We start from the raw sequence: 20,135 nt of genomic DNA on the forward strand, positions 1-20,135 counted from the left end.
AACTAATAAGAACCTGCTGTATAAAAAATAAATAAAATAAAATTCAAAAAACGTTATTAAAAAACACAAGCTCGTGGACGGTAAACAACATGATACTGAACAACCAATGTATCACTGAAAAACTCAAGGAGGAAATCAAAAAATACCTAGAGAAAGATGAAAACTAAAACATGACAATCCAAAACCTATTGGACATAGTAAAAACAGTTCTAAAAGGAAGGTTTATAGCAATACACTCTCTCCTCAGGAAACAAAAAAAATCTCAAATAAACAACCTAATCTTACACCTAAATTAACTAGAAAAGAAAAACCAAAAAAACCCAAAGTTAGTAGAAGGAAAGAAATAATAAAGATCAGAGCAGAATTAAATAAAATAGAGATGAAGAAAACAATAGAAAAGCTCAATGAAACTAAAAGCTATCTTTTCAAAGAACCAACAAAACTGATGTGTAGCCAGACTCGTCCAGAAAAAAAGGGAGAGGGCTCAAATCAATAAAATCATAAATGAAAAAGAAGTTAAAACTGATACCACATAAATATAAAGATCATAAGAGACTACTACAAGCAACTATATGCCAATAAAATGGACAACATAAAAAAACAGACAAACTCTTAGAAAGGTACTACCTTCCAAGACTGAACCAGGAAGGAACAGAAAATATAAACAGACAAATCACAAGCACTGAAATTAAAACTGTGATTTAAAAACATCCAACAAGGGCTTCCTTGGTGGTCCAGTGGTTAAGACTAAGCATTTCCACTGCAGGAGGTGTGGGTTCGATCCCTGGTCAGGGAAGTTCCACATGCCGTGATGTGCAGCCAAAAATAAACTTCCAACAAACAGGAGTCCAGGACCAGATGGCTACACAGATGATGTCCATTGAACATTTACAGAAGAGTTAACACCCATCCTTCTCAAACCGTTCCAAAACAATGCAGAGAAAGGAACACTCCCAAGCTCATTCTATGAGGCCACAATCACCCTGATACCAAAACCAAAGATACCACACACACACACACACACACACACACACACACACACACACACAAACTTACAGGCCAATATCACTGATGAACACAGACACAAAAATCCTCAACAAAATACTAGCAAACTGAATCCAACAATATAAGGATCATACACCATGATCAAGTGGGATCAATCCTAGGGATGCAAGGATTTTTCTTTTCTTTCTTTCCTTCCTTCCTTTTTTCTTTCTTTTCTTTCTCTCTCTCTCCCCCCCTCTCTTTCTGTCTTTCTTTATTTAATTATTTTTGGCTGCATTGGGTCTCCACTGCTGCTTGGGGGCTTTCTCTGCTTGTGGTAAACAGGGGCTACTCTTTTGCGGTGCACGGGCTTCTCATTGCAGTGGCTTCTTTTGTTGCAGAGCATGGGCTCTAGGCACGTGGACTTCAGTAGGTGTGGCACATGGGCTCGTGGCTCGTGGGCTCTGGAGTGCAGACTCAGTAGTTGTGGTGCACAGGCTTAGTTGCTCCACAGCATGTGGGATCTTCCCAGACCAGGGATTGAACCCATGTCCCCTGCATTGGCAGGTGGATTTGTAACCACTGTGCCACCAGGGAAGCCCCACAAGGATTCTTCAATATCCACAAATCAATCATTGTGATACACCACATTAACAAATTGAAGAATACAAACCATGCAATCATCTCAATAGATGCAGAAAAAGCTTTTGACAAAATCCAACACCCACTTAATGATAAAACCTCTCCAGAAAGTGGGCATAGAGGGAACCTACCTCAACATAATTATGATCATATATGACAAACCTACAGCTAACATCATACTCAATGGTGAAAAGCTGAAAGCATTTCATCTAAGATCAGGAACACAAGGATGTCCACTCTCACCACTTTTATTCAACACAGTTTTGGAAGTCCCAGCTGCAGCAATCAGAGAAGAAAAAGAAATAAAAGGAATCCAAATTGGAAAAGAAGAAGGAAAACTGTCACTGCTTGCAGATGACATGATACTATACATAGAAAATCCCAAAGATGCTACCAGAAAACTATTAGAGCTCATCAATGAATTCAGTAAAGTTGCAGGATAGAACATTAATACACAGAAATCTGTTGCATTTCTATACGCTAACAACAAAACATCAGAGAGAGAAATTAAGGGAACAATCCCATTTACCACCACATCAAAAACAGTAAAATACCTAGGAGGCAAAAGACCTGTACTCTGAAAACTATAAGATGCTGATGAAAGAAATCAAAGATGACATAAACTGATGAAAAGATATACCATATTCTTGGACTGGAAGAATCAATACTGTCCAAATGACTATACTACCCACTGTAATCTACAAATTCAATGCAATCCCTATCAAATTACCAATGGCATTTTTCATAGAATTAGAACAAAAAATTTTAAAATTTGGATGGAAACACAAAAGACCCCAAATAGCCAAAGCAATCTTGGGAAAGAAAAACAGAGCTGGAGGAATCAGGCTCCCTGACTTCAGACTATACTATAAAGCAACAGTCATCAAAATAGTACGGTACCGGCACAAAGACAGGCTTATAGATTAATGAAACAATGGAATACTACTGAGCCATAAAAAAGAACAAAATAATGCTGTTTGCAGCAACATGGATACAAATAGAGACTTTCATACCAAGTGAAGTAAGTCAGAAAGAGAAAGACAAATACCATATGATATCACTTATACATGGAATCTAAGATATAGCACAAATGAACCTATCTACAAAACAGAAACAGACTCACAGACATAGAAATCAGACTTGTGGTAGCCAAGGGAAAGCAGGGAGGAAGAGGGATGGGCTAGGAATTTGGGGTTGGTAGATACAAAAACTATTACATTTAGAATGGATAAACAACAAGGTCCTAGTGTATAGCACAGGGAATTATATCCAATCTCCTGAGATAAACCATAATAGAAAAGAATATTTAAAAAAGAATGTATACATGTGTAAAACTGAGTCACTCTGCTGCACAGCAGAGATTGGCATAACATTGTAAATCAACTATACTTCAATAAAAAAAAGAAAGAAAACCACAAAACTACTACCAGAAAAAAAAAAGGCATAATCTGAATAGACATTTTCCAAAGAAGACATCCAAATGGCCAACACGTACATGAAAAGGTGCTCGACACCACTAATCATCAAGGGAAATGCAAATCAAAACCAGAATGAGATATTATCTCACACTGTCAGAACAGCTATTATCAAAAACACAACAAATAACAAGTGTTGGAGAGGATGTAGAGAAAAGAGAACCTTCGTGCACTGCTGACAGAAATGTAAATTGGTACACACCCACTACAGAAAACAGTATGGAGGTTCCTCAAAAAAGTAAAAACAGAACTACCACATGATCTAGCAATTCCACTTCTGGGTATTTATCCGAAGAAAACTAAAACATTACTTAAAATGATATATGCACCCCCATGTTCACTGCAGCATTATTTAGAATAGCCAAAGCAATGACACAACATAAGTGTCTACTGACAAACAAATGGATAAAGAAAATGTGGTACACACACACACACAAACACACACACACACACACACAAGAATATTATTCAGCCACAAGAAATAGGGAAATCCTGCCATTTATGACAATTAGATAAACCTTGAGTGCGATACACTAACTGAAATGAGCTATACAGAAAAACACATATACTGTATGATCTCACTTACATGTGGAATCTAAGAAAACAATTTCATTGATACAGAGAACAGATTGATGGTTGCCAGAGGAGGGGATCGAGTATGGGTGAAATAGGTAAAGGAGGTCAAAAGATACAAATTTTCAGTTGTAAAATAAGTCCTGAGAATGTAATGTCCAGCATGCTTACTACAGTTAGTAATACTGTATTATATATTTGAAAGTTGCTAACAGAACAAATCTTAAAAGTTCTCATCACAAGAAAAGAAAATTTGTAACTATGTGTGGTGATGGATGTTAAGTAGACTAATTATGGTGATCATTTCAAATATATACATATAGTTGACGCTTGAACAATGCAGGGGTTGGGGTGCCAACGCCAATGCTGTTGAAAATCCACGCATAACTTTTCACTCCCCCAAGACTTAACTGCTAATAGCCTACCATTGACTGGAAGCCTTACCAATAACATAAGCAGTTGATTAACACATACTTTTTATGTTATTTATATATCAACATATATTTCATACATTCATGACGTACCTACCTTTTTCTTTTTTTTTTTTGATATTTCTAGGCTACAAGGTTTGCCTTCAATTTATTTCAAATTATCAGAGAACTCCAAAAATTTTTCCAAAATATTTATTGGAAAAAATCCATATAAGTGGACCTATGCAATTCAAATGTATGTTGTTCAAGGGTCAACTAACTGTATATTGAATCATTACATTGTACACCTGAAATTAATATCATGTTATGTCAATTACATCTCAATAAAAGTAAATAAAAAATAAAAGCAACCTCTTTTAACAGCTAAAAAAAAAACACTATCCACAGAGAATCTTAAAAAATGGTACAAATGAACTTATTTACAAAACAGAAGTAGAGTCACAGATGTAAAAAAAAACAGAAACAAAAACTATTTGTTTGGGGATTGGTTCAAAATGGTGGAATAGAAGGACATGCTCTCACTCCCTCTTGTGAGAGCACCAGAATCACAGCTAACTGCTGAACAATCATCAACAGGAAGACACTGGAAATCACCAAAAAAGATACCCCACATCCAAAGACAAAGGAGAAGCCACAATGAGATGGTAGGAGGGGTGCAATCACAATAAAATCAAATTCCATAACTGCTGGGTGGGTGACTCACAAACTAAAGAACACTTATACCACAGAAGTCCACCTACTGGAGTGAAGGTTCTGAGCCCATGTCAGGCTTCCCAACCTGGGGGTCCAGCAATGGGAGGAGGAATTCCTAAAGAATCAAACTTTGAAGGCTAGTGGGATTTGATTGCAGGACTTCTACAGGACTGGGAGAAACAGAGACTCCACTCTTGGAGGGCACACACAAAGCAGTGTGCACATCGGGACCCAGGGGAAGGAGCAGTGACCCCATAAGAGACTGAACCAGACCTACCTGCTAGTGTTGGAGGATCTCCTGCAAAGGCAGGGGGTGGCTGTGTCTCACAGTGAGGACAAGGACACTGGCAGCAGAAGTTCTGGGAAGTACTCCTTGGCATGAGCCCTCCCAGTCTGCCATTAGCCCCACCAAAGAGCCTGGGTAGCCTCCAGTGTTGGGTCACCTCAGGTCAAACAACCAACAGGGAGGGAACCCAGCCTCACCCATCAGCACACAAGTGGATTAAAGTTTTACTGAGCTCTGCCCACCAGAGCAAAAGCCAGCTCTACCCACCACCAGTCCCTCCCATCAGGAAACCTGCACAAGCCTCTTAGATAGCTTCATCCACCAGAGGGCAGACAGCAGAAGCAAGAAGAACTACAATCCTGCAGCCTGTGGGACAAAAGCCACAATCACAGAAAGATAGACAAGATGAAAAGGCAGAAGTCTATATACCAGATGAAGGAACAAGATAAAACCCCAGAGAGGGCTTCCCTGGTGGCGCAGTGGTTGGGAGTCCGCCTGCCGATGCAGGGGACACAGGTTCGTGCCCTGATCTGGGAAGATCCCACATGCCGCAAAGCAGCTGGGACCGTGAGCCATGGCCGCTGAGCCTGTGTGTCTGGAGCCTGTGCGTCTGGAACCTGTGCTCCACAATGGGAGAGGCCCGTGTACAGCAAAAAAAAAAAAAACAAAAAAAACAGAAAAACAACTAAATGAGGTGGAGATAGGCAACTTCCAGAAAAAGAATTCAGAATAATGATAGTGAAGATGATCCAGGACCTCGGAAAAAGAATGGAGGCAAAGATCGAGAAGATGCAAGAAATGCTTAACAAAGACCTAGAAGAATTAAAGAACAAACAAACAGAGATGAATAATACAATAACTGAAATGAAAACTACACTAGAAGGAATCAATAGCAGAATAACTGAGGCAGAAGAATGGATAAGTGACCTGGAAGACAGAATGGTGGAATTCACTGCTGCGGAACAGAATAAAGAAAAAAGAATGAAAAGAAATGAAGACAGCCTAAGAGACCTCTGGGACAACATTAAATGCAGTAACATTCGCATTATAGAGGTCCCAGAAGGAGCAGAGAGGGACAAAAGACTCGAGAAAATCTTTGAAGAGATTATAGTCAAAAACTTCCCTAACATGGGAAAGGAAATAGCCACCCAAGTCCAGGAAGCACAGAGAGTCCCATACAGGATAAACCCAAGGAGAAACACGCCAAGACACATAGTAATCAAACTGGCAAAAATTAAAGACAAAGAAAAATTATTGAAAGCAGCAAGAGAAAAACAACAAATAACATACAAGGGAACTCCCATAAGGTTAACAGGTGATTTCTCAGCAGAAACTCTACAAGCCAGACGGGAGTGGCGTGACATATTTAAAGTGATGAAAGGGAAGAACCTACAACCAAGATTACCCAGCAAGGATCTCATTCAGATCGACAGAGAAATCAAAAGCTTTACAGACAAGCAAAAGCTAAGAGAATTCAGCACCACCAAACCAGCCCTACAACAAATGCTAAAGGAACTTCTCTAAGTGGGAAACACAAGAGGAGAAAAGGACGTACAAAAACAAACCCAAATCAATTAAGAAAATGGTCATAGGGGGCTTCCCTGGTGGCGCAGTGGTTGAGAGTCCATCTGCCGATGCAAGGGACGTGGGTTCGTGCCCCAGTCCGGGAAGATCCCACATGCCACAGAGCAGCTGGGCCCATGAGCCATGGCCGCTGAGCCTGCGCATCCAGAGCCTGTGCTCCGCAACAGGAGAGGCCACAACACTGAGAGAACCGCGCATACCACAAAAAAAAAAAAAAAAAAAGGTCATAGGAACACACATATCGATAATTACCTTAAACGTGAATGGATTAAATGCTCCAACCAAAAGACACAGGCTTGCTGAATGGATACAAAAACAAGACCCATATATATGTTGTCTACAAGAGGCCCACTTCAGACCTAGGGACACATACAGACTGAAAGTGAAGGGATGGAAAAAGATATTCCATGCAAATGGAAATCAAAAGAAAGCTGGAGGGCTTCCCTGGTGGCAAAGTGGATGGGAGTCCGCCTGCCAATGCAGGGGGCGCGGGTTCGTGCCCTGGTCCAGGAGGATCCCACGTGCCGCGGAGCAGCTGGGCCTGTCAGCCATGGCCGCTGAGCCTGCACCTCTGGGGCCTATGCTCCGCAACGGGAGAGGCCACAACAGTGAGAGGCCCACATACTGCAAAAAAAAAAAAAAAAAAAAAAAAAGAAAGCTGGAGTACCAGTACTCATATCAGATAAAATAGACTTTAAAATAAAGAATGTTACAAGAGACAAGGACACTACATAATGATCAAGGGATCAATCCAAGAAAAAGATATAACAATTACAAATATATATGCACCCAACATAGGAGCACCTCAATACATAAGACAACTGCTAACAGCTATAAAAGAGGAAATCAACAGTAACACAGTAATAGTGGGGGACTTTAACACCTCACTTACACCAGTGGACAGATCACCTAAACAGAAAATTAACAAGGAAACACAAGCTTTAAATGACACAATAGACCAGATAGATTTAATTGATATTTATAGGACATTCCATCCAAAAACAGCAGATTACACTTTCTTCTCAACTGTGCATGGAAAGTTCTCCATGACAGATCACATCTTGGGTCACAAATCAAGCCTCAGTAAATTTAAGAAAACTGAAATCATATCAAGCATCTTTTCTGACCACAACACTATGAGATTAGAAATCAATTACAGGGAAAAAAACGTAAAAAACACAAACACATGGAGGCTAAACAATACGTTACTAAATAATCAAGAGATTACTGAAAGAATCAAAGAGGAAATCAAATACCTAGAGACAAATGACAATGAAAACACGACGATCCAAAACCTATGGGATGCAACAAAAGCAGTTCTAAGAGGGAAGTTTATAGCAACACAAGCCTACCTCAAGAAACAAGAAAAATCTCAAATAAACAATCTAACCTCACACCTAAAGGAACTAGAGAAAGAAGAACAAACAAAACCCAAAGTTAGCAGAAGGAAAGAAATCATAAATATCAGAGCAGAACTAAATGAAATACAAACAAGAGCAAAGATCAATAAAACTAAAAGATGGTTCTTTGAGAAGATAAACAAAATTGATAAACCATTAGCCAGACTCATCAAGAAAAAGAGGGAGAGGACACAAATCAATAAAATTAGAAATGAAAAAGCAGAAGTTACAACAGACACTGCAGAAATACAAAGCATCCTAAGAGACTACTACAAGCAACTCTATGCCAATAAAATGGACAACCTGGAAGAAATGGACAAATTCTTAGAAAGGTATAACCTCCCAAGACTGAACCCGGAAGAAATAGAAAATATGAGCAGACCAATCACAAGTAATGAAATTGAAACTGTGATTAAAAATCTTCCAATAAACAAAAGTCCAGGACCAGATGGCTTCACAGGTGAATTCTATAAAACATTTAGAGAAGAGCTAACACCCATCCTTCCCAAACTTTTCCAAAATGTTGCAGAGGGAGGAACACTCCCAACCTCACTGTATGAGGCCACCATCACCCTGATACCAAAACCAGACAAAGATACTACAAAAAAAGAAAATTACAGACCAATATCACTCATGAATATAGATGAATATAGATGCAAAAATCCTCAACAAAATACTGGCAAACAGAATCCAACAACACATTAAAAGGATCATACACCATGATCAAGTGGGATTTATCCCAGGGATGCAAGGATTCTTCAAGTCACAGATGTCACAGAGACACAGATGTTGAGAACAAACGTATGGACACCAAGGGAGAAAAGCACCGTGTGTGTGCGTGTGTGTGTGTGTGTGTGTGTGTGTGTGATGAATTTGGAGATTGTGATTGACATATATTCACTAATATGTATAAAATGGATAACTAATAAGAACTTGCTGTATAAAAAAATAAAATAAAATTCAAAAATTCAAAAAATAAAATAAAAGGGCTGTTGTGTCAAAAAAAACACTATGTTTACCAGTTATGGGGGGGGCATGGGGAGAGGAGGGATAAATTGGGAGACTGGGATTGACATATACACACTACTATATATAAAATAGATAACTAGTAAGGCCCTACTGTATAGCACAGGGAACTCTACTCAATATTCTGTAATGATCTATATAGGAAAAGAATCTAAAAAAGAGTGGATACATATATATGTATAACTGATTCACTTTGGTATACAGCAGAACTAACACAACACTGTAAATCAACTATACTCCAATAAATATATAAAAAAACAAAAAACAACAACAACAAAGGATTATCCACAGAGTAAAAAGGCAACCGCAGAAGTCTCTGGGAAAAAATATTTGGAAAGACGGTGGAGTAGAAGGGCGTGCATTCACCCCTTCTTGCAAGAGCACCAGCATCACAACTAACTGCTGAGCAACCATCAATGGAAAAATGCTAGAACCTACCAAAAAAGATACCCTACATCCAAAGACAAAGGAGAGACTACAGCGAGACGGTAGGCAGGGCGCAAGTGCAATAGAATCAAATCCCATACCCTCCAGGCAGGTGACCCACAAACTGGAAAACAATTATACCACAGAAGTTCTCTCACTGGAGTGAAGTTCTGAGCCCCGTGTCAGGCTTCCCAGCCTGGAGGTCCAGCAATGAGAAGAGGACTCCCCAGAGAGTCCGGCTTTGAAGGCCAGCGGGATTGACTGCAGGACTTCCACACAACTGGAGGAAACAGAAACTCCACTCTTGGAGGGCACACACAGTCTTGTGCACACCAGGACCCAGGGGAAAAAAGCAGTGACTCCATAAGAGACTGGGCCAGACCTACCTGCTAGAATTGGAGGGTCTCCTGCAGAGGTGACAGGGGAGCTGTGGCTCACTGCAGGGACAAAGACACTGGAAGCAGCAGTTCTGGGAAGTACTCATTGGCATGAGCCCTCCCAGAGGCCATGATTAGCCCCACCAAACAGCCTGTAGGCTCCAATGCTGGGTTGCCTCAGGCCAAACAACCAACAGCAAGGGAACACAACCTCACCCCCGTTCAGCAGACAAGTGGATTAAAGTTTTAAAGTTTTACTGAGCACTGGCCCTCCCCACCAGATGGACAAGAGCCAGCTTTACCCACCACCAGTCCCTCCCACCAGAAGCTTGCATAAGCCTCTTAGATAGCCTCATCCACCAGAGGACAGACAGTAGAAGCAAAAAGAACTACAATTCTGCAGCCTGCTGAACAAAAACCACAATCACAGAAAGTTACACAAAATCGAATGGCAGAGGGCTATGTCCCAGATGAAGGAACAAGATAAAACCCCAGAAAAACAACTAAGTGAAGTGGAGATAGCCAAACTTCCAGAAAAAGAATTCAGAATAATGATAGTGAAGATGATCCAGGATCTCAGAGAAAGAATGGAGGCAAAGATCGAGAAGATGCAAGAAATGTTTAACAAAGACCTAGAAGAACTAAAGAAGAAATAAACAGAGATGAACAATACAATAACTGAAATGAAAAATACACTAGAAGGAATCAATAGCAGAATAACTGAGGCAGAAGAACAAATAAATGACCTGAAGACAGAATGGTGGAAATCACTGCCATGAAACAGAATAAAGAAGAAAGAATAGAAAGAAATGAAGACAGTCTAAGAGACCTCTGGGACAACATTAAATGTACCAACATTCACATTATAGGGGTCCCAGAAGGAGAAGAGAGAGAGAAAGGACCTGAGAAAACATTTGAAGAGATAAGAGCTGAAAACTTCCCTAACAAGGGAAAGGAAACAGTCACCCTAGTCAAGGAAGCGCAGAGAGTCCCAGGCAGGATAAACCCAAGGAGCAACATGCCAAGACACATAGTAATCAAACTGACAAAAATTAAAGATGAAAAAAAAAATTTTAAAGCAACAAGGAAAAAATGACAAATAACATACAAGGGAACTCCCATAAGGTTATCAGCTGGTTTCTCAGCAGAAACTCTGCCTACCAGAAAGAAGTGGCCTTTCATCACTATTTAAAGTGATGAAAGAGAGGAACCTACAACCAAGAATACCCTACCCAGCAAGGCTCTCATTCAGATTTGATGGAAAAATCAAAAGCTTTACAGACAAGCAAAAGCTAAGAGAATTCGGCACCACAAGACCAGCTTTGCAAGAAATTCTAAAGGAACTCCTCTAGGCGGGAAAGAGACCAGCAACTTGAAACAACCTTGTGGGCTTCCCTGGTGGCGCAGTGGATAAGAATCCACCTGCCAATGCAGGGGACACAGGTTTGATCCCTGGTCTTGGAAGATCCCACATGTTGCGAAGCAACTAAGCCCGTGCACCACAACTACTGAGCCTGCACTCTAGAGCTCACGCGCAACAACTACTGTAGTTGCTCTGCAACAAGAGAAGCCACCGCAATGAGAAGCCCATGCACCACGACGAAGAGTAGCCCCTGCTCACCACAACTAGAGAAAGCCAATGTGCAGCAACAAAGGCCCAACACACCCAAAAATAAATAAATAAAATAAAAATTTTAAAAATTAAAGAAGAAACTTGTACACCTACAGACTGCTATATCAAAATCTCAAGGAAACAACAAACCCAAAACTACAATAGATACACACAAAAAGGAAAAAGCAACCCAAACATAACACTAAAGAGGTCATCAGACCACAAGAGAACAAAAGAGGTAGAGAAGAAAAAAGACCTACAAAAACAAACCCAAAACAATTAACAAAATGGCAACAGGAACATACATATTGATAATTACCTTAAATGTAAATGGATTCAATGCTCCAGCCAAAAGACGCAGGCTTGCTGAATGGATACAAAAACAAGACCCATATATATGCTGTCTAAAAGAGACCCACTTCAGACCTAGGGACACATACAGACTGTAAGTGAGGGGATGGAAGAAGTTATTCCATGCAAGTCGAAGTCAAAAGAAAGCTGGAGTAGCAACACTCATATCAGACAAAATAGACTTTAAAATAAAGACTGTTATAACAAAGAAGAGACACAGAAGGACACTACATAATGATCAAGGGATCAATCCAAGAAGATGTAACAACTGTAAATATATATGCACCCAACATAGGAGCAACTCGATATATAAGGCAAATACTAACAACCATAAAGGGAGAAATTGACAGTAACACAATAATAGTGGAGGACTTTAACACCCCACTTTCATCAATGGACAGATCATCCAGACAGAAAATCAATAAGGAAACACAGGCCTTGAATGACACATTAGGCCAGATGAACTTAATTGATATTTATAGAGCATTCCATCCAAAAGCAGCAGAATATACATTCTTCTCAAGTGCACATGGAACACTCTCCAGGACTGAGCACACGCTGGGCCACAAAGCAAGCCGTGGTAAACTTAAGAAAATTCAAATCATATCAAGCATCTTTTCCAACCACAATGCTATGAGACTAGAAATAAACCACAAGAAAAAAACTGTAAAAAACACAAACACGTGGAAGCTAAACAATATGCTACTAAACAACCAATGGATCACTGAATTAATGAAAGAAATAAAAATATACGTGTTGACAAATGAAAACAAAAACAAAATGATCCAAAATCTATGAGATGCAGCAAAAGCAGTTCTAAGAGGGAAGTTTAAAGCAATACAATCTCTCCTCAGGAAACAACAAAATCTCAAATAAACAACCTAAACTTACACCTAAAGCAACTAGAGAAAGAAGAATAAACAAAACCTATAGTAGAAGGAAAGAAATCATAAAGATCAGAGCAGAAATAAATGAAATAGAGACAAAACAACAGCAAAGGTAATGAAACTGAAACCTGGTGCTTTGAAAAGATAAACAAAATTGATAAACCTTTAGCCAGACTCATCAAGAAAAAAAGGGAGAGGACTCAATTCAATAAAGTTAGAATGAAAAAGGAGAAGTTACAACAGACACCACAGAAACACAAAGGATAAAAGACTACTACAAACAACTATATGCCAATAAAACGGACAACCTGGAAGAAATGGATAAATTCTTAGAAAGGTACAATCTCCCAAGACTGAACCAGGAAGAAATAGAAAATATTAACAGACCACTCACAAGTACTGAAATTGAAACTGTGATTAAAAGACTCCCAACAGGGCTTCCCTGGTGGCGCAGTGGTTGGGAGTCCGCCTGCCGATGCAGGGGACACAGGTTTGTGCCCCGGTCCGGGAAGATCCCACATGCCACGGAGCGACTGGGCCCATGAGCCATGGCTGCTGAGCCTGCGCGTCCGGAGCCTGTGCTCCACAACGGGAGAGGCCACAACAGTGAGAGGCCCGCGTACCGCAAAAAAAAAAAAAAAAGACCGCCAACAAACAAAAGTCCAGGACCTGATGGCTTCACAGGTGAATTCTATCAAACATTTAGAGAAGAGCTAACACCTTTCCTTCTGAAACTTTTCCAAAAACTTGCAGAGGAAGGAAAACTCCCGAACTCATTCTATGAGGCTACCATCACCCTGATACCAAAACCAGACAAAAATACCACAAAAAAAGAAAATTATAGGCCAATATCACTGATGAACATAGACACAAAAATCCTCAACAGAACACTAGCAATCCAAATCAAACAATACATTAAAAGGATCATACACCATGATCAAGTGGGATTTATCCCAGGGATGCAAGGATTTTTCGATATCTGCACATCAATCAGTGTGATACACCACATTAACAAATTGAAGAATAAAAACCATATGATCATCTCAATAGATGAAGAAAAAGCTTCTGACAAAATTCAGCACCCATTTATGACAAAAGCTCTCCAAAAAGTGGGCATAGAGGGAACCTACCTCAACACAATAAAGGCCATATATGACAAACCTACAGCTAACATCATACTCAATGGTGAAAAGCTGAAAGCATTTCGTCTATGATCAGGAACAAGACAAGGATGTCCACTCTCACCACTTTTATTCAACACAGTTTTGGAAGTCCTAGCTACAGCAATCAGAGAAGAAAAAGAAATAAAAGGAATCCAAATTGAAAAAGAAGAAGTAAAACTATCACTGTCTGCAGATGACTTGATACCATACATAGAAAATCCTAAAGATGCTACCAGAAAACTACTAAGCTCATCAATGAATTTGGTAAAGTTGCAGGTTACAAAATTAATATGCAGAAATCTGTTGCATTTCTATACACTAACAATGAAAGATCAGAAAGAAAAATTCAAGAAACAATCCCATTTACCATCGCATCAAAAAGAATAAAATACCTAGGAATAGACCTTTCCTCCTTATGTACGAATAGACCTACATAAGGAGACAAAAGACCTGTACTCCAAAAACTATAAGATACTGATGAAAGAACCTGAAGATGACACAAACAGATGGAAAGATATACCATGTTCTTGGACTGGAAGAATCAATATTGTCAAAATGACTACATTACCCAAGAAAATCTACAGATTCAATGTAGACTGAATCAATTAATTTGATCAATAAATTAATCCCTATCAAATTACCAATGGCATTTTTCACAGAACTAGGACAAAAAATCTTAAAATTTGTATGGAGACACAAAAGACCCAGAATAGGGCTTCCCTGGTGGTGCAGTGGTTGAGAGTCCGCCTGCCGATGCAGGGGACATGGGTTCGTGCCCCGGACCGGGAAGATCCCACATGCTGCGGAGCAGCTGGGCCCGTGAGCCATGGCCACTGAGCCTGTGCATCCGGAGCCTGTGCTCTGCAACGGGAGAGGCCACAACAGTGAGAGGCCCGCATACTGCAAAAAAAAAAAAAAAAAAAAAAAAAAAAAAGACCCAGAATAGCCAAAGCAATCAGAAAAACAAAAAAGGAGCTGAAGGAATCAGGCTCCTTAACTTCAGACTATACTACAAAGCTATAGTCATCAAAACCGCATGGTACTGACACAAAAACAGACACATAGATTGAAAGCCCAGAAATGACACGCACCTATGGTCAATTAATGTGCTATAAAGGAGGAAAGACTATACAATGGTGGAAAGACAGTCTCTTCAACAAATGGTGCTGGGGGGACTTCCCTGGTGGCACAGTCATTAAGAACCCACCTGCCAATGCAGGGGACACGGGTTTGATCCCTGATCTGGGAAGATCCCACATGCCGCAGAGCAACTAAGCCCATGTGCCACAACTACTGAGCCTGCGCCCTGGAACCCACGAGCCACAACTACTGAGCCTGCCTGCTGCAACTACTGAAGCCCGTGTGCCTAGGGCCCGTGCTCTGCAACAAGAGAAGCCACCTCAATAAGACGCCCACGCACCACAACAAAGAGTAGCCCCTGCTCACCACAACTAGAGAAAGCCCACGCACAGCAACAAAGACCCAATGCAGCCAAAAATAAAAAAATAAAAAAACCAAACGGTGCTGGGAAAACTGGACAGCTACATGTAAAAAAATGAAATTAGATCATTTTTTAACACCATACACAAAAATAAGCTCAAAATGGATTAAAGACATAAATGTGAGACTGGATTATAAAACTCTTAGAGGAGAAAACAGGCAGAACACTCTCTGACATAAATCACAGCAATATTTTTTTCGATCCACCTCCCAGGGTAATGGAAATAAAAACAAAAATAAACAAATGGGGCTTAATTAAATTCAAAAGCTTTCGCACAGCAAAGGAAACAATAAACAAAACGAAAAGACAACCCACAGATTGGGAGAAAATGTTTGCAAATCATGTGACTGACAAGGGATTAGTCTCCAAAATTTACAAACAGCTCATGCAGCTTAATATCATCAAAACAAACAACCCAATCCAAAAATAGGCATAAGACCTAAATAGACATTTCTCCAAAGAAGACATACAGATGGCCAAGAGGCACATGAAAAGATGTTCAACATCACTAATTATTAGAGAAATGCAAATCAAAACTACAATGAGATATCACGTCACACCAGTCAAAATGACTATCACCAAAAATCCACAAACAATAAATGCTGGAGAGGGTGCGGAGAGAAGAACAACCCTCCTACACTGTTGACGGGAATGTAAATTGGTACAGCTACTATGGAGAACAGTATGGAGGTTCCTTAAAAACTAAAAATAGAGCTACCATATGATCCTGTAATTGCACTTCTGGGTATATATCTGGAGAAAAACATGGTCATGGTCCGAAAGGATACATGCACCCCAATGTTCATTGCAACACTGTTTACAATAGCCAAGACATGGAACCAACCTAAATGTCCATCGACAGAGGAATGGATAAAGATGTGGCACATATATACAATGGAATATTAGCCATTAAAAAGAATGAAATAATGCCATTTGCAGCAGTAAGGATGGACTTAGATATGGTCATACTGAGTGAAGTAAGTCAGACAGAGAAAGACAAGTATCATATGATATCGCTTATATGTGGAATCTAAAAAGAAATGATACAAATCAACTTATTTACAAAATAGCAACAGACTCACAGACTCAGAGAAGGAACTTATGGTTACCGGGTGGAAAGGGTGGGGGGAACAGATAGTTAGGGAGTTTGGGATTGACATGTACACACTGCTACATTTAAAATGGATAACCAACAAGGACCTACTGTATAGCACAGGGAACTCTGCTCAGTATTCTGTAATAACCTAAATGGGAAAAAAATTTGAAAAAGAATAGATACATGTATATGTATAACTGAATCACTCTGCTGTACACCTGAAACTATCACAATATTGTTAACCAACTATATTCCAATATAAAATAAAAAGTTAAAAAAATTTGCAAATCACGTATGTGATACAGGATTAATATTCAGAATATAAAAAAGGACTCCTCAAACTCAACAACAAAAAACAAACAACCTGATTCAAAACTAGGTAATGGATTTAAATAGACCTTTTGCCAAAGAACACATACAAATGGCCAATAAGCACATGAAAAGATGCTCAACATCACTTATCATTAGGGAACTGCAAATTAAAAACTATAATGAGATACCACCTCACACCCATTAGGATGACTATTATCAAAAAAACAGAAAAGAAGTGTTGGGAGGATGTAGAGAAATCCCAACCCTTGTGCACTGTTGGTGGGAATGTAAAGTGGTGCTGCCAGTGTGGAAAACGATATGGAGGTTCCTCAAAAAAACTAAAGAACAGAACTACCATATCACCAAGCAATTCCACTTCTGGGTATGTAACCAAGAGAATCAGAAGCAGGGTCTCGAAGAGATATTTGTACTCCCATGTTCATAGTGGCATTATTCACAACAGCTAAAACATGGAAGCAACCCACGTGTCTGTCACTCTACCAATGAACAGATTACCAAAATGTGGTTTATACACACAATGGAATATTATCCAGCCTTAAAAAAGGAAAGAAATTCTGCAATATGCTACAATATGGACGAACCCTGAGGACACTTGCTAAGTGAAATAAGCCAATCACAAAAAGACAAATACTGTACGATTTCACTTATATGAGGTACTTAGTAGAGACAAAATCATAGAGACAAAACATATAACAGTGGTAGCCAAAGGCTGTGGGGAGGGGAGAATGAGAATATGGGAAGTTAGTGTTTAATAGGCACAGAGTTTCAGATTTACAAAATGAAAAGTGTTATAGGGATGGATGGTGGTGATGGCTGCATAACAATGTGAATGTACTAAGCAAGCCATAAGTTGGATAGGTAGCCACTGATGATAAAGATTTTGTTTTAGTAAAAGGGGGCATCTAACGCCAGGGTGAGTGGAAGTCCTACTGTGGAAAACACTATCCACCTCCATGGACTCTAGCAGAAAAGTCAGTGATGTCGACCAACCCAGAGCAGACTCCCTTCCCACTGCAGCTGAGCCCCTGAATCTCCAACTCAAGTTCCCATCCAGTCTTGACCTACTGCCTTGGCAATGGCCTGGAGCCCTCTGGGAACTTTCACCTGCCCTTCACATACCCACAGACCTCAGGGAATCATGCCGATAACACAAAGCAGGACCCACCCTCTCCAACCCCTACCTCACCCCCACACACCAGGGAGCCCAGAGGAGAGAAGCAGGGGCAGACAGGGAATTCAAAGGCAGCACCTACTCGGAAGCCATGAACAAGGCCTGAAGGATGCTGTTCACATAGCACGTGTTGCCCAGATTGATTAAACCAATCTTGCCAGTGTCTGACTTGGCCATGAGCCGGGGGTAGAAGCCAGCCAGCTCACTCTTCTGCGAGGTCCAGGCATCCTGCCCCAGCAGCTGCTTGATTCGGTCCTCATTGGGAACATGGAGGTCCTGAGGGGGAAACAAGCCAGCAGGACAGTGGGCACCAGGTTTAGCTCTAAAAATATCACCTCCTCTGGGGAGCCTTCTTGGACTACAGCCTACTACACACCTGCACAAGCATATCACCCCAAACATGTCCTAGAGATGTGTGAGAACAGCCCCTTGTTTTCAAACATGTTCTAGGTTTTCATCTTGACGTGTGGGCCTTCTACATGATCTTTCATGCCACAGCTACCTTAAGAAAGGGGTAAAACCCCCACCGTGTAGATGAAAAAACTAAGACCCAGATAGAGAAAGAATTTTCTTAGAGGCAATACGTGAGGAATCTACTATATGTTACATGAGCCCAGGATGTGACAGACTGTAAGCAGTGAAACACTGGCCCACTGGCCCAATCCAGCAGTGCTGACATCTCAACCCTGGTCCTGACTCTTGTCCTCACAGCTCTCTGGCTGTGGTCAGTGAGCCTCTCTGACTCAGCAAGTTAACCTCCCTGGACCTCAGTTTGCTCATCTGTCAAGTGAGGATACTCCTACCTTATAGCAGTTTGGCACTCTATACTTTCACGGTGCTTGCTCCTGTTTTCACCTCCTCTACTTTAAAGTTTGCGGAGTCAGCTTTTTCGAATTAGTAACCCCCTACCCCAACGCTGAACTTGATCCTACAGTCAGGACAGTGGGAGGATCCTGGGGGTCTGAGGCATGGGTCCTTGGTCACGGGCTCAGGGGTTAGCATGCTTTCCCAGTCGTTATCCTTTTTCACATTAAACAGCTGCACTGAAAAGAATATTACCAAGCACTGGTTCTAATAATGACATATTTTAAAGAAAAACACCTAAGCATAATGCAGTATTACTTAGTATATTTAAGCGATATTCATGACAGTTCCTCTAGCCCCGTTCTCGTTTCCAGATCCTGAGCACAGTTCCTAGATTTGTCTAAGGCCCCTGAGCTTCAGACCAGCTTACACTGAAAGCCCTTGTCGCTGCAGAAGGTCTGGCTCAAGCGGTGGTTTAACACGTCTGCTCACTTATTTCCCAGGATCGTTTATCAGATAATTTATCAGATTAGTCAGTCACCTCTCACAGATGATAAAAAATATAGTAGCTGTCTGAGGCAAGATAAGAAGATAAGGACTCAGTATCTTCTCTCTTAGTCCCTTCTTTTTTCTTCCTATTATCCCCTATCCAATCCCCACCCCACACACAACATGAACAAATAGGGACAAAAAGACAGAACCGGTATAAAATAGATAACTAATAAGAACCTGCTGTATATATAAAAAATAAAATTAAGAAAAAAAAGAATCAAAGCTAAAAAAAAAATGACAGAACCAACACACCACCCCGCAACACAAGCACACAAGATGCAAAAATATGCACACTAGAAAAAAAAAATCAAATGCTTTTTCCCAAAGAAGGTAACTCTGTACTCTTAGGAGAATAAAGAGAATAAAACAAAAACTTTCAAATACCTTTCAAGCTCCTCATGTTACTGGAAGTCTACATACCATGTAGCTCCCTCAGCAAGGACCACAGCTCCCAGAGAAACTGCCATGACTTAGTACAACTGCCTAAGTAGGAGAACTTTCTAGAATTTATAAAGGTGACTGTATACAAAGGATGTACTCCTATAACACATATGAAAGAATTTTATAAACAGTAAAACCCCATGAATACTTTGCTGCCTTGCCTCTCAAAGTGTCTTGAAGCAAGGGGTAGTCAAAGCCATAGGACAAATGTCACACATCTTCCTAGAGCTATATTCACTAATATTCAAGGAAGAAAAATGTTTAAATTAAAACAAGTGTTTATGATTATGAAGTATATACTTGAATCTTTGAGATAAAATGAGATTT

At 40.2% G+C, this 20,135-nt stretch overlaps 1 protein-coding gene across 1 annotated transcript in view; it reads right to left on the reverse strand.

Moving 5' to 3' along the window:
* Nucleotides 1–20,135, reverse strand: part of USP35 (ubiquitin specific peptidase 35) — a 75,991-nt gene that overhangs the window by 40,821 nt on the left and 15,035 nt on the right. Inside the window, exon 7 of the mRNA XM_060102977.1 lies at nt 18,094–18,287. Coding sequence (XP_059958960.1) covers nt 18,094–18,287 — 194 coding nt within the window. The remainder of the gene's footprint in view (nt 1–18,093; nt 18,288–20,135) is intronic.

This window comes from Mesoplodon densirostris, chromosome 7 (genome assembly GCF_025265405.1).
Source record: "Mesoplodon densirostris isolate mMesDen1 chromosome 7, mMesDen1 primary haplotype, whole genome shotgun sequence".
Taxonomy (NCBI): domain Eukaryota; kingdom Metazoa; phylum Chordata; class Mammalia; order Artiodactyla; family Ziphiidae; genus Mesoplodon; species Mesoplodon densirostris.